General features: G+C 41.2%; 1 protein-coding gene across 3 annotated transcripts in view; it reads right to left on the bottom strand.

Moving 5' to 3' along the window:
- GALNT17 (polypeptide N-acetylgalactosaminyltransferase 17) overlaps positions 1 to 13,884 on the bottom strand; it is a 361,915-nt gene that overhangs the window by 178,291 nt on the left and 169,740 nt on the right. For all 3 annotated transcript variants that reach the window (XM_033921217.1, XM_033921216.1, XM_033921218.1), the window contains one exon: positions 9,399 to 9,596. In XM_033921217.1, coding sequence (XP_033777108.1) covers positions 9,399 to 9,596 — 198 coding nt within the window. The remainder of the gene's footprint in view (positions 1 to 9,398; positions 9,597 to 13,884) is intronic.

The following is a 13,884-nucleotide window of genomic DNA, read 5'->3' as shown; positions in this document are numbered from 1 at the left end:
CCAGAGGTAACATAGTAACATAGTAGATGACGGCAGATAAAGACCCGAATGATCCATCCAGTCTGCCCAACCTGATTCAATTTAATTTTTTTTTTTTTTCTTCTTAGCTATTTCTGGGCAAGAATCCAAACTCTACCCGGTACTGTGCTTGGGTTCCTACTGCCGAAATCTCCGTTAAAACCTACTCCAGCCCGTCTATACCCTCCCAGCCATTGAAGCCCTCCCCATCTCATCCTCCACCAAACAGCCATATACAGACACAGACCGTGCATGTCTGCTCAGTACTGGCCTTAATTCAATTTTTAATATTATTTTCTGATTCTAGATCTTCTGTGTTCATCCCACGCTTCTTTGAACTCAGTCACCGTTTTCCTCTCCACCACATCTCTCGGGAGCGCATTCCAGGCATCCACCACTCTCTCCGTAAAGTAGAATTTCTTAACATTGCCTTTGAATCTACCACCCCTCAACCTCAAATTATGTCCTCTGGTTTTACCATTTTCCTTTCTCTGGAAAAGACTTTGTTCTACGTTAATACCCTTCAAGTATTTGAACGTCTGAATCATATCTCCCCTGTCTCTCCTTTCCTCTAGGGTATACATATTCAGGGCTTCCAGTCTCTCCTCATACGTCTTCTGGCGCAAGCCTCCTATCATTTTCGTCGCCCTCCTCTGGACTGCTTCATAGAACTACCACTAGAGGTCGGACTGCCAAATAGTGTAGTGTTCCCTTATTTAAAAACCTTACCATAACACTAAGGGCATGGTAGGGCCATTTTTAAGATGGAGCTACCAGGGCAGGAGCAACTGGGAATTGTTGCTGCTTCCCATTATATCTCAGGGATAGTTAGTATATACCATGGGTAGAAGTGCATGTTGGGAATGCGGGTTCAGAGAATGGGTGTGCCTAGAATTTTTCAAAAGGAATCAGTGGTAGATTCCAGAAAGGATCCAAGATTTTTAATAAGGGATCAGTTATTTTATTTTATATAATCCAATCCCTCTAAAACAGACTTATTTAATTTTTTTTTTTTTTTTTAATGGGGCCATATTTTGTATATATTTCATAAAATTTGACAGGCCAAGATGTGCATACTTGCTCACACATGCACATTCTCTCTCCCATGCCGGACCAGTTTTAGACATGCTGGGACCCAGGGTAGAAATTAAGGAAGGGGCCTCTCTCCCATTTTCCCCACCCACAATCACTACCATATATGTATAAAACAATTTTAAATGACTTCTTCACACACAACACACAGACAGAAATATTAATACTAAAACTGAGCTGGAAACCCCAAAACAAACTCAGAGAGTACTTCATTTTGTGTTAAACACAATTGGTGGCATAACGATGAGAGGGGGCTGGGCCTCCCACTATGACCTTAGCCCCCTCAAAATGAACATCTCCCTTGTTGTAGCTGATGGGAATCCCCAAGCCTCACCAGCTGATGGCCAGCTCCTTAGATCCAAGTTCTGCAGCTTGCAACAGTATTTCAGAGCTGCTGCTGCCTCCCCACTCCCTTGGCTTTCATGCATGCATAAAAGCAGTGGCAGCTTGAGGATGATAATAATAATAACTTTATTCTTTTATACCGCCATAACCAAAAGTTCTAGGCGGTTTACACTAAAAAGAGCTGGACAATCGGCGAAATACAATAATACAGTAAAAAATACAAAGATTTATAAAATAGAATTTCAATAATAAAACTCACTAAGTAATAAACTTATCGAACAAAGTGGTCTTAATTAATTTCCCAAAACTGCAATAGCATAACATAGCTTGCTGAATACATTTACCTAACCAAGATTGTTGCCTACCGGCTTGAAATGCTAGGGTCCTATCTAAGAAGGTCTTATGTCTACACCTATCCATTTTTGGACAAGCAAATAAGTAGAAGTTTCTAGTTTCTCTTGATGGTCTATGCAACACAAAATGAGGAAAAAGGTAAGCCTCTAGATACAAAGCTTGGAGATTTCTGGTTGCTAGACTGGAGGAGATCTTGGCAGGGCTTGGGGTTCCCTACCAGCTCAAGTATTTATATTTTGCATTCAGGTAGGGAGATGCTCCAGCCTTCCCCCCCCCCCCCCCGCCAAAAAAAAAATTAGTTGTATGGCTATGCCACTGAATAGAATACAAGTATATTTGTGATGCACCTGTCCCAAAGTCAACATATACCAGTTAATAAATTCAAAATAAAACACTTTTTTCTACCTTGTCTGGACATTTTGGTTTTCCATCATCTTAGTCCCAGTTTCTTTTTCTGCTTTTGTCTATGTTCTTTTTCTGCTTTTGTCTCTTTTCAGCATTTGCTGTCCATTTTTTCACCTCTTCCTTCTTGCTCCATTCCCTCACTATGCCTGTCTCCAACATACTGATTTTGCCCTTTCAGCTTTCCTCCTTTTTTCTTTACTTACTCTGTCAGTAGTATAAGGGGGAGGGTTTGGGTAAAAGTGGGTGTGGCTTATCCTGGAAGTGAACGTTGATTGGTCGATTCTTATGTTTGACAGCTGCCATCATTTTGACATGAGGTGTACCCATTATTCTACTTCTGTCCACTCAAATCTCACCTTTGGAGCTTTTCTTCTGTGATATGCAAATTGTGTACTACTGTACAATAATATTCACCATTGTTCAACAGAGCTCACTATCACTCAGTAATGTTCAATAGTGATCAACAACAAATTATTGCTTATAGTGAACACTATTATCAATAGGTGCACAACTGAAGAACAGTGCACACTACTGAGGTGCAGTGAGCAGTATGGAACCATGGGATAAACTATTGCACAATACTACCCCCATAAATGACACTGCTCTGAAACAGAACATAAAAAGAAAGAAATTCTGTATATGACTTGAAAAACTAACCCCCCATTTGATAATGACAGCAGGTCGACTTGTTATGGGATCTGCTTGGAAATAACCAGATCTTCCAGCATTTCGAGTTTTGTTGACTAAAGTTCAATACATACAACAAATGTCGAAAGTGACCGCTCTTTGGAGAAATCAAATATATAAACATAATATAATTTTGGGGGCATATGAAACTTGGATTAGTCTCCAAAAAGATACTACCTTAGCTAACTGAAAGTTTTTATATCTTTATATTTATTGAATATCCTGGTCACATCCTTCCACCGGGGGGAGGGGGAGGGAGGAGGGGAGGGAAGGGAGGGTATGTTTAGAGAAGCATTAATCAATGATTGAATACAAAAGACAAAAGTTTTTAAAATGTATTAAAATTATTAATAAAGATTTTGAAATGGAAAAAAACACACAAAAACTAACCCTTCCCCTCCCCCCTATTACAAACCGTAGTGCAGTTTATAGCGCCATCCACAGTGGTAATAGATCTGACTCTCATTTATGAGCGTCAGAGTTGTTACCGCTGTGGCCAGCACTAAAAAACGCGCTACAATTTTGTAAAAGGGCGCGAGTTAAATGAAACAATTCTTTTTGGCCAGTGTATTCCCTGTAAGTGCTAGGCAGTAAATTCCATGCACTTACCTTCATCTCTCTCCCTGACAGTTGGAACTCCCAATCCAGCAGCTTGCTTTTTTTCTACAATAGCATAAGCTCTTAATATACAAATTACTCTGCCATTTCAGCTATGAAGAATTTGCCATTAAACCCTAGCAGAACCAAAGCCATCAGTAATCACAGTTGAACTGGAGGAATAATTCACTGCCATGTCACGGCACAAGAGGCAGGAGAAAGACTTTGGAGCAATTCAGGACTCAAACCGACAACACAAAACAGCTTGTTTTGCAGAAATTTTACCAATGCTTTGGGTTTTGAATTACTTAACGTTCTGTAGCGGTCTTGGAATAGGTTTTAAGGAACATCAGTAAAGGATATTATGAGTACTTATGGCTTCCGATAAACATCCTGAAAAACATGTTTTGTTCCAGTACACATGAGGCAGAATTAGGGATTTTGATTTTAGGATTTAATGGATAAACATTGATACCGCCCCTACCCCAGTACTCAGTCACCCCTCTCCTGACTGTTTTGTACACTTCACTTCATTTTTTCTGTGCTGACAACTTCTATGTGACAAACTTGTATTTGAATGAATTGCAGAACTGTTCCCTATAAACTGAGCAGGAGTCTTCCAAATGCATTGCTGATGGGGGGGGGGGGGGGAGGAGGACGAGCGGTGTTTCAATAGCATGATTTTCAATTGGTAGATACAGATAGGTTCTCTGAAGTCTGACAGAGCTTGCCTGTCCCTCACTATTGAAAATGTAGTAGTGAAATAGCACCCCCCACTGGTAAGACTGTAGGTGGAGGACTCCAGCTCAGTCTAGAGCAGTGGTCTCAAACTCAAACCCTTTGGAGGGCCACAGAAAAATACAGTTAATGTCTTATTAAAGAAATGACAATTTTGCATGAGGTAAAACTCTTTAAAGAAACATGATGGCAGTTAAAGGCCAAATGGCCCATCCACAATAACCATTATCTCTTTCTCTCTCTGAGAGATCCCATGCGCCTATCTCAGGCCCTCTTGAATTCAGACACAGTCTCTGTCTCCACCATCTCTTCCGGGAGACTGTTCCACGCATCCACCACCCTTTCCGTAAAAAAAGTATTTCCTCAGATTACTCCGGAGCCTCTCACCTCTTAACTTCATCCTATGCCCTCTCATTGCAGAGTTTCCTTTCAAATGAAAGAGACTCGCCTCATGCGCATTTACATTATGTAGGTATTTGAACGTCTCTTATCATATTTCCCCTCTCCCTATTGGCTAAGGCTCTTAACATTTGCATCTCCTCTTCCTATAGGCTAAGGCTCTTTACACCTGCATTGTGAGGTCATAGAGCTGCCCATCCGAGGTAACCATTATCTCTTTCTCTCTCTGAGAGATCCCACGTGCCTCTCCCAGGACCTCTTGAATTCAGACACAGTCTCTGTCTCCATCACCTCTTCCACGCATCTACCACCCTTTCCGTAAAAAAAGTATTTCCTCGGATTACTCCGGAGCCCATCACCTCTTAACTTCATCCTCTGCCCTCTCATTCCAGAGCTTCCTTTCAAATGAAAGAGACTCGCCTCATGCGCATTTACATTATGTAGGTATTTGAACGTCTCTTATCATATTTCCCCTCTCCCTATTGGCTAAGGCTCTTAACATTTGCATCTCCTCTTCCTATAGGCTAAGGCTCTTTACACCTGCATTGTGAGGTCATAGAGCTGCCCATCCGAGGTAACCATTATCTCTTTCTCTCTCTGAGAGATCCCACGTGCCTCTCCCAGGACCTCTTGAATTCAGACACAGTCTCTGTCTCCATCACCTCTTCCACGCATCTACCACCCTTTCCGTAAAAAAAGTATTTCCTCGGATTACTCCGGAGCCTATCACCTCTTAACTTCATCCTATGCCCTCTCATTGCAGAGTTTCCTTTCAAATGAAAGAGGCTCAACTTGTACACATTTATATTATATAGGTATTTAAACGGCATTAACTATTTTTTCTGTGGCCCTCACAGTTAAAGTTTAACATCTTTCCTTTCTCGAAACTGACACATTTCAATCACTATATTGAAAATAAAATTATTTTCCCTACCTTTGTTGTCTGGTGACTTTATTTTTCAGGGCTTTTAACTATGTTTCCAGGGTCTTCTTCTCCTTTGACTGTTTTTCTCTCCGTCTTCACTTTCTGCCTTGCATCCATCTTTCAAACTAGAACAAAATGCAAAAGACCCCCCTCTCATCAATACTGGGCAAGTTTCTCAAATAATATCATCATATTACATGTTATGCTACATGATGATATTATTAGAGAAACTTGCCCAGTATTGATGAGAGGGGGGGTCTTTTGTGTTTTGTTCTATTTTGAAAGTATTGGTATTGCCCCCTCAAGTGGATTGTAATTCAAAATCCCCAGTCTGTTTGGATCAAACTTGAATCCATCTTTGGCATTAACTTAATATTCAATTTTCCCATTTTTCTGCTTTCTTCTCAAAATCTGCTTTTCCATATCTTCCCTTCCTATCTCTCTCTCCTTCCCTCTCTATTCTATGGTCTGACATCTCTCTCCTTCCTTTCTTTCCCCTGGTTTGGCATCTGTTACCTTCCTTCTCCCCATGCCCTGGCACCTCGCCCTTCCCTCCATGGTCTGGTATCTCCTTTCCTTCTTTTCTTTCCCTCCCTCCCATCCTCCAGCGCAGTAGAACCCTGCCGACCCTCCCACCGCGAGACCAATATACCTCCACTCCAAACAGCAGCAGAGGCAGCACTCTGAACATGTTGCTTCGCGGCCTTCCCCACCAGCCTGTTCAGAGTGCTGCCGCTACTGCTGTTTGGTGCAGATGTTGATCTCACAGTGGGAGGGTTGGCGGGGTTCTGCTGCATGGGGGGATAGGAGGGAGGGATGGAAAGATGCTGCACAGAGGTACAGGTGGGAGGGTCGGCGGGATTCTGCTGCACGGGGGGATGGGAGAGGGATAGGAAGATGCTGTACAAGGGGGGGGAGTGCTGCCGCCGGTGAATCGGGCAGCACTATTGTCAGGGATGGAGTCGGGGAATGTCAGGGACATTCGGGAGGGGCTTTAGGGGTCAATCTAACTAGGGCTTATTTTCAGGGAAACACGGTAATACCTCTTTAGCACAAAACACCAACAAACACTGACCTTCAAAGAGCTCCTAGATAGCTGGAAAATAAACACATACTTTTAATAATAATAATAACAACCATAAACACTTATAGAAGCCCTAAGCATAAAATTGAATAGAAAATGTTGCATATCTGCTTTAGATTTATGTCACTTCATTTTCCAATCAAAAATATTCATGCTGGGCTTATCCCTTGCTCTGTTCCTAAAGGAACATTCTTTACTGAATAAGCCTCAGTGGTCCTCATTATGCAAGGTTGTTCCCCAAATTAATTTTTGAGATACAGTATCACAGATGTTCTCTTCAAAGCCCTGAAGAAGAGACCTTTTAGATCTTGAAAAGTCATGAACCGTTCACATCGTTTCTGTTGGCCCATTTGAAAGGTGGAGCTGTCTCCAAGGACTAATGTTTCCAGGAAAAATACAAGTAGAACTCTAAATTTTAAGATAAACTAACATTGCATCCCAGATACATTTTTCTCCTAAGTTTTTCTTAATTTGTCTCCCAGGAGACCATCTGCTCACTTTTTTTCTTAGCTAATAGTCTAATTGCTCAGTTTTTACACATTTTTCAACAGGGTCTTAAGTCAATAAAAGAACCACAATGAGGAGTGTTGGAATATTTGAAATCCAAGACTAAATAAAGGAAACATTGACTGACTTGATCTAATCAGTATTTTGTTATATGTTGTGAAAACTTAAACAGAACAATTGACTTCTTTCCAGAAAATGTTTTGGGTTTTTTTTTCCCTTTAGAAAAGTGAGCAAATGTTTTATGTAAAAACTATGAGGGCTTTTCAGTAACATGCCCCAGTATTTTAGGAAACTCAAGCTGCTTTTCAAGAAATAATCACTTCTATGAAAACCAGCTTCCCAATATTTTATAGCACTTCTTAGTTGAATAAGTACAACTCATCAGGGCCAAATCCAGATTTTATATAATAAGTATAAGTAGAGATAGACTGAAGCCCTGCATCCTGTTTCCAAAAGTGGCCAATCTAGGTCACAGGATCTCGGAACAGCAGGACAGATTTTATGCTGCAAATCTGAGAAATAAGTAGTGGATTCCCCCAAGCTCATCTTAATAATGGTTTATGAACTTTTCTTCTAGAAACTTGTCCAAACCTTTTTTAAACCCTGCTAAGCAAACTTGGAAACTTTGGAAAAAACAATGTTGATGCCCTCCATCGGGCCCTAGGCCCTACTTGGCCCTACTTGACCTATTGCCCTGCCTATGTACTTGTCCCAAACTTTCTTGAATTCAGATACAGTTTTTGTCTCTACCATCTCCACTTGAAGGCTGTTCCACGAATTCACCACCCTTTCTGTAACTCAGGTTACCCGAGTCTGTCCCCTTTCATCTCTATCCTATGCCCCCTCACTCCACAGCTTCCTGCCAACTAAAGAGACTTGCCTCCTGTGCATTTATGTCAGTTAAGTAGTTAAACATCTCTATCGTATTATCTCGTATATAATGCGCTGCTGTGTATAATGCGCACCCTGACTTTTTAAAAATTACTTAATACAAAAAACTGTACTGGTCGTATACCTATGTATACTGCGTAGGCATAATTGTCAGTGTCCCTTTAATGTAAATGCGGCACAGCATAAGCTATATATGTTAAATCTTTGACAAGTGCTACGATTACTGGATAGGGAATTTAAATTCGGAACACACTGAACTACCTGTAAGTATTAGATACGAGTTCTAGACATTATATTCTATAAATTACAAACATTAAAGTAATACCATAGGTAATTCAATACCTTCTGACCGAGCCCAGTTATCACGGTGTATATACCTATGTATAATACGCACCCAGAGTTTGACATTTCTTTGGATGGAAAATAAGTGCGCATTATACATGAGATAATACGGTGTATCTCACATCTCCCGCCTTTCTTCAAAAGTAGACATAATGACTCCATCCTGTTTGCATTGACACCTTTGAGAATAAATTAGGCATTCAGTCCTAGCAAAATTTCAAAGAAGCCAATTTAGGAACATAAAAAGAAGCATAAATCCTTTGAATATAAAGTCCTTGGTTTCCAGAAGAAAGAGAAAACTCAACCTAGTGAGACCGAGTTATCTATGAGAGTTACAGTATCATTTAAGGCATTAGCATACAAACTGAAGAGAGAAATATGTAAGTCAGTAGTCTTCTTAACCCTTTAATTGGAAGATGGTGAAATGGCTGCTTTACGTAACTTGATATTGAATGAGAGCAACAGTGCCAAGTAACAGGCATTTGGAGATGCAGATCTCTCATAAGAGCCATAGAAGACACATGTCGCTTCTGAGCAACAATGCCAAATAAAGGGTTAAAATGGCAGAGTATAGTTGCCACCCTGTATTTCAAGACTTGCTTCTGATCAATCGTTTTATAAAAGATTCTCAACTTTTTAACTAGCATTTATTTAAAAATGTATATACCGCATAGAACTATGCGGTTAACATGTTGGTCGCATGTATAATATACTGATCGCCCTTTAGTCGCATAGATGTGGACAAACAACGGACAAACATCTTATCAATTAAACATTCAGCAATAAAACTTACAGGAAGAACAGAAATAGCAACATTTTCATAGGAAAGCATTAAGAGCTGCGTTTTCAACATTTTTTCAAAATTAATCTTTCCAACACAAAATTGCAGTATGCCTGGAAGAGCGTTCCAAAGCTTGACACCCGCCACTGACATCATTGATGCTCCAATTCTAACATGAGTAATAGACATCTTCCCCTCTAAACTTAATTTCATAGCATCACACTATGACTCACCTAATCGGTAGGGAAGGGTCTCCAGCATCCCACCAGTCCTTTGGAGGGTTAATGTACATGCACCATAACTCCCAGCTGTAACCATGAGCAGAGTTCTCATAACGTTGGACTTCAAAGCTGTCCTGCTTAATATTGTCAATAGACGGAAGAATAACACGTTTTGGATTCTCTTGAATTCTAGAAAGAACTGGTTCAGCCCTAAGATGAAAAGAGAAAGGAATAGTGAATCAATTTCACATTTCTATATCATGTATTGGCTATTTTAGTAGTGAAAAATATCATATAATAATTGTGGATCATGGCATACAACATTAACACCTGGTATCCATCCTAGAATGATAAGGAATCCCCCATGGAAAATAGATTATAAGGAGCAAATTAAAATCCAAGGGATTCTATTTTACAAATTAAGAGGATATGAATCTTGAATTTGGAGTCTGATATCATCTGCAAAATTATTTAGAAATGGATTCAATAGAGTTGCAAATAGAGATAACTGCAAGAATGGAAAACGACTGAAGCCTACAGTAGTGCACAGAACAGGAGGAAGACTTCACATGATGAACATAACAGTGTCGACATTCAAAGGCACTTCTCTGGCATGGAGTGGCTCTGAACAGATAAGTGCCAGTGAGAGGGATATTCAGTGGCTCTTTTACCAAGCTGCATTAAGCACTTACCATTCAATGTATCTCTGGTATCACAGAACCGTGTTAAGCAGCTTTGTGGTAATTTATAGTTAGCCTATGGTAAACCGTGCATTAAGGTCCTGATCCTATAAATGACACCTAAAGTCAGGCACCTAGATTTGCCTAACTTACTCCATCCCCCCCCTTTTACGAAGCCATGGTAGAAATTTCTACCATGGCCTGGGCTGCTAAATGCTCCAACACTTATTGAACTCCTATAAACATTGGAACATTTAACGCCCTGAGCCGAGGTAGAAACTTCTACCGCAGCTTAGTATAAGAGGGCCTTAATTATTTAAAAGGCTTAATCAGCATCGATAATTAAAAATTAGAACCTAATAATTAACATCAATTGCACTTAATTGGATGGTAGATGCAAATCTCACAAGGCTGCCGCATGACGTCTCGGCCACCATTTTGAAAAAGCATTGAAAGGAGGCTACATCAGCAGGGGGTATCTTTCCTGCCCTTGAAGAGGCCACTAGACCACCAGGGTTGTTAAGGCAGGTCTAGGGAGGGTCAGCCTGTCCCCTTTACCATGGGATTATAACAGTATAGGTTTATTGTTAGCTTCCCATTCCCACAGCAATACCGCAGAACAGTCTACCATTACCATGGTAATTCCAGAAATTTTTGTAGACTTTTTCCATTACCATAGTAATTACCATGGTAGCCGTGGTAATTACCTGGTAACCATGGTAGTGGTTACTATGTCACTCTCTAATTCTCTGCTAAAATTGACCCATAGTCACCAACTATTAATGAAATAATTTAAGCTCTTTACATCCCCAAACACACACAGAAAGCATCCTACTCCCCAGAGAAGCCCAGAGTGATTTAAGCAGGCTAAAGAGACTCTGACCTGCTTAAATCGCTGATTGGTAGCTAATTGACAGCTGGTTGGCAGCTAATTGACAGCTGATTGGCAGAGGGCAGTGTTGGAGAGGAGCTGGGGCTTATATGGGCTCCAGCCGGGACCCACATAACATAAGCAGATGAATTGACCTAATTATCCAATATTCTGCGCACCTTCCCACCCTCCAACAATGCCCTTCCCCTTCCCATCCATCTCCCCACGCCCACAGCAAAACACACATACTCAGTCTGCCCACCCCTCCCAATGTGGTGTATAAAATACTGAGTAGAGTTAAACAAGTAAATGTGATTTGCTTGTTTACTCTTTCCAAAAATTTGTGCATTATGGTATTCCAGGAGAGGTATTTTGTAACAATTATCCATTCAACTCCAAAGAGTTTGCAGTATGCAAAAGTTTGGAATTTGCAACTCCAAAGAATATGTAACTATGAGCTTTGACATACAATGTCCTCCCCCAGACACCTCGATCATATGGAACATCAGAAAATGCTATCTGGACAGCAAAGCAAATGTTACCAAAAGCCTTCAGGGCCCAAATTAATCCATTCCTATGTCTGCTAGATTGGAGGAATACCTCATGTGAGGAATTAGGAGAATCTCCAGTTCAAATCATGTTTGGAGATAGGCCTGGCCTCTTCGTGCTAGAGACTCCACCAGCACAAACAATATATCAATATATAACTAATAAACAGGCCTACTATTTGTGACCAGTCAGGCTCCGGGCCTACCAAGGTCCCTATGAAAGGATGGCAAGAAGCCCAAAAAGGGGATTGCCAATGCCAGCTCCCAGAACCAATCTGCCCCGCCTGAGGATGCCATCGACCCAGAATGGGGGGGAAGATGAAGCCCTGCACAATCACTACAATCCACACAGCAGGGCTAGGAACATAGATTTTAAACATATTCCTAGGAATAGGGAGGAAGACTATTGCCCTAGTGTCCACCGGGGGAGCCAGAGAGAAGCCCAGGTGAGAGCAGGGCGTGGCTCCTTTCTTGAAAAGCCAGTGGATGTTAGCAAGCTACTAGGCAAGTTAGGGAGAAAACTCAAGGCTCTCCCTAAGGAAGAGCTTTCTGCTTCAAGCACAGGTAATACCTGTGATCCAATGGAAGTGGACGAAGCTGAACCCACTTCAGAGTTGCTGGAAGCAGATCAGGAGATGCCATTGGAGTTGCCAGGAGAGCTGGTCCCTGAGGATTCATTTGCAGCTCCTGAACCAATAGAAGTAGGCTTGGCAACCATTTTCAATGATTGAGCAAAAGAACTGAGTTTTTTCTTCTGTTTGCTTTGTTGGCTGAGATTGTTGGGGGGTTTTCCTTTTCTCTCAGTCAGTTGCATGTGATTGTTTTTCTATTTTGATTTTGTGCAGTTTGTTAAGCTGGGAGAGCTTCTGTGGGGAGAAGTTTGCCAACAACTGGGAGGGATTTTGAAAGCTGTTTTGTGCTTTTTGGTAAGGCAAACTTTAGGCACTCCCCTAAACTCAGCAGTGCTAAAAGATAAGCTGGAGGCTTTGCTGTGTAAGACTGTTTGAGTGTTTGGTGCATCATAGCAGGGAACTAAACTTTCTTGAAACCTGCTAGGAGCAGGCTTTTGGAAGCCTTATTGTAAGAAGCTCTGTAGAGAGTAAAATCACAGAGCAGATTATTGACTTTGGTGAGGAGAAATCCTGAACTCGTCCAGAGTTTTCTCTTTGGGATTTTTTGTTTTGCAAGTTGCATTGTTTTGGGATTTTGCCATTTTGTTCATTCTGACAATTAGATTTTCTTTGAAACCGAACCTGGAACTGTGTGTATTGGTTCTGTTTTTGTTTTACTCATATTTATGCAGTGCCTGCACACGCCAGTGCAATTTTAGCTATTTCCACTAGGGGCACTGAGGAGTCCTGTGGGAAGACTCTGGTGCTAGCTACATATTACAACTAGACAACCAAAGAAAGTCTAGATCACCTGGGTCAAAACTGATGACAACAATGACTGGAGGAAGGCAGAGGTTACAAAACAACTCCTACATCACTCATTCATTGCCAAACAGAGGAGGAATCAGAGAAGAGGAGTATGTCCAGATATATACGTGCGTCTTAAGTCCCCAATTGTGGTGAAAGATCAGGACTGTACTACCAGGGTAGGGCTACCTTTGGTTACCACTGAAAAGGTACTGCACAGCCTGGATACTCTACAAAAGAATACTCTAAGGCCCAGAGGAGAAAGGGGATGCCTCCAAGTAAAAGGGTGAACTGTCCTCAGAGATTGCTTCTCCCCTCTTCTAAAGATATAAGAAGAATGAACTAATATTGAATTTTGTGTTGCCTTTTGTCTTTTCACTCTGAGAGTGAAGGCAATCTCCCATAAGGACCTGAAGGGGAGCAAGAACCTTAAGACAAATCATGAGTTCTTTTGGGTCCCTGCTGTAAAAGATTTCTTGACTGAAGGAGATCTCTCATGACTGAGAAGGCTGGTTCTGGTGGGCTGTCATATAGACCCTGCTATTATGGACTCTTTCTAGCAGAATGAGAACCTTTATGGCTCCTTTTTGTCTAAGACTCCTGACGAAACTCTGCCGTGTTGACTCTGATGAAAGCTCAACATTAAAGTATTTATCGGTGCCTCTGGTGTTCTGTTGTTCCTTTTAGTCATCTCTACTATGTGTGGTGTTTTCTTGAGTACTGTGGAGGTTTGTTCTTCTATTTTTAGTCTTTCTAACAAATGTCTATCAAAAAGTGACCAGAACCTCCAGGCTTTCTTGAAGGTTCATGTTTGCCATCTCAACCTTTATGTATCTTGCAAGACTTCTTCTAAAGTTTGAATGATGCATTAGTTCATTCCAATTGAGATCAGCTCTACCACAATTCTTTGACTTAGGTGTCAGTCTATATGCTACTCTCTACTAACTGGGCCAGATCTGGCTTCCTTTACCTGAAAGAAGG

The sequence above is a fragment of the Geotrypetes seraphini genome, chromosome 15, assembly GCF_902459505.1.
Source record: "Geotrypetes seraphini chromosome 15, aGeoSer1.1, whole genome shotgun sequence".
NCBI classification, from domain to species: domain Eukaryota; kingdom Metazoa; phylum Chordata; class Amphibia; order Gymnophiona; family Dermophiidae; genus Geotrypetes; species Geotrypetes seraphini.
This window is presented reverse-complemented; position numbering and strand designations above follow the sequence as displayed.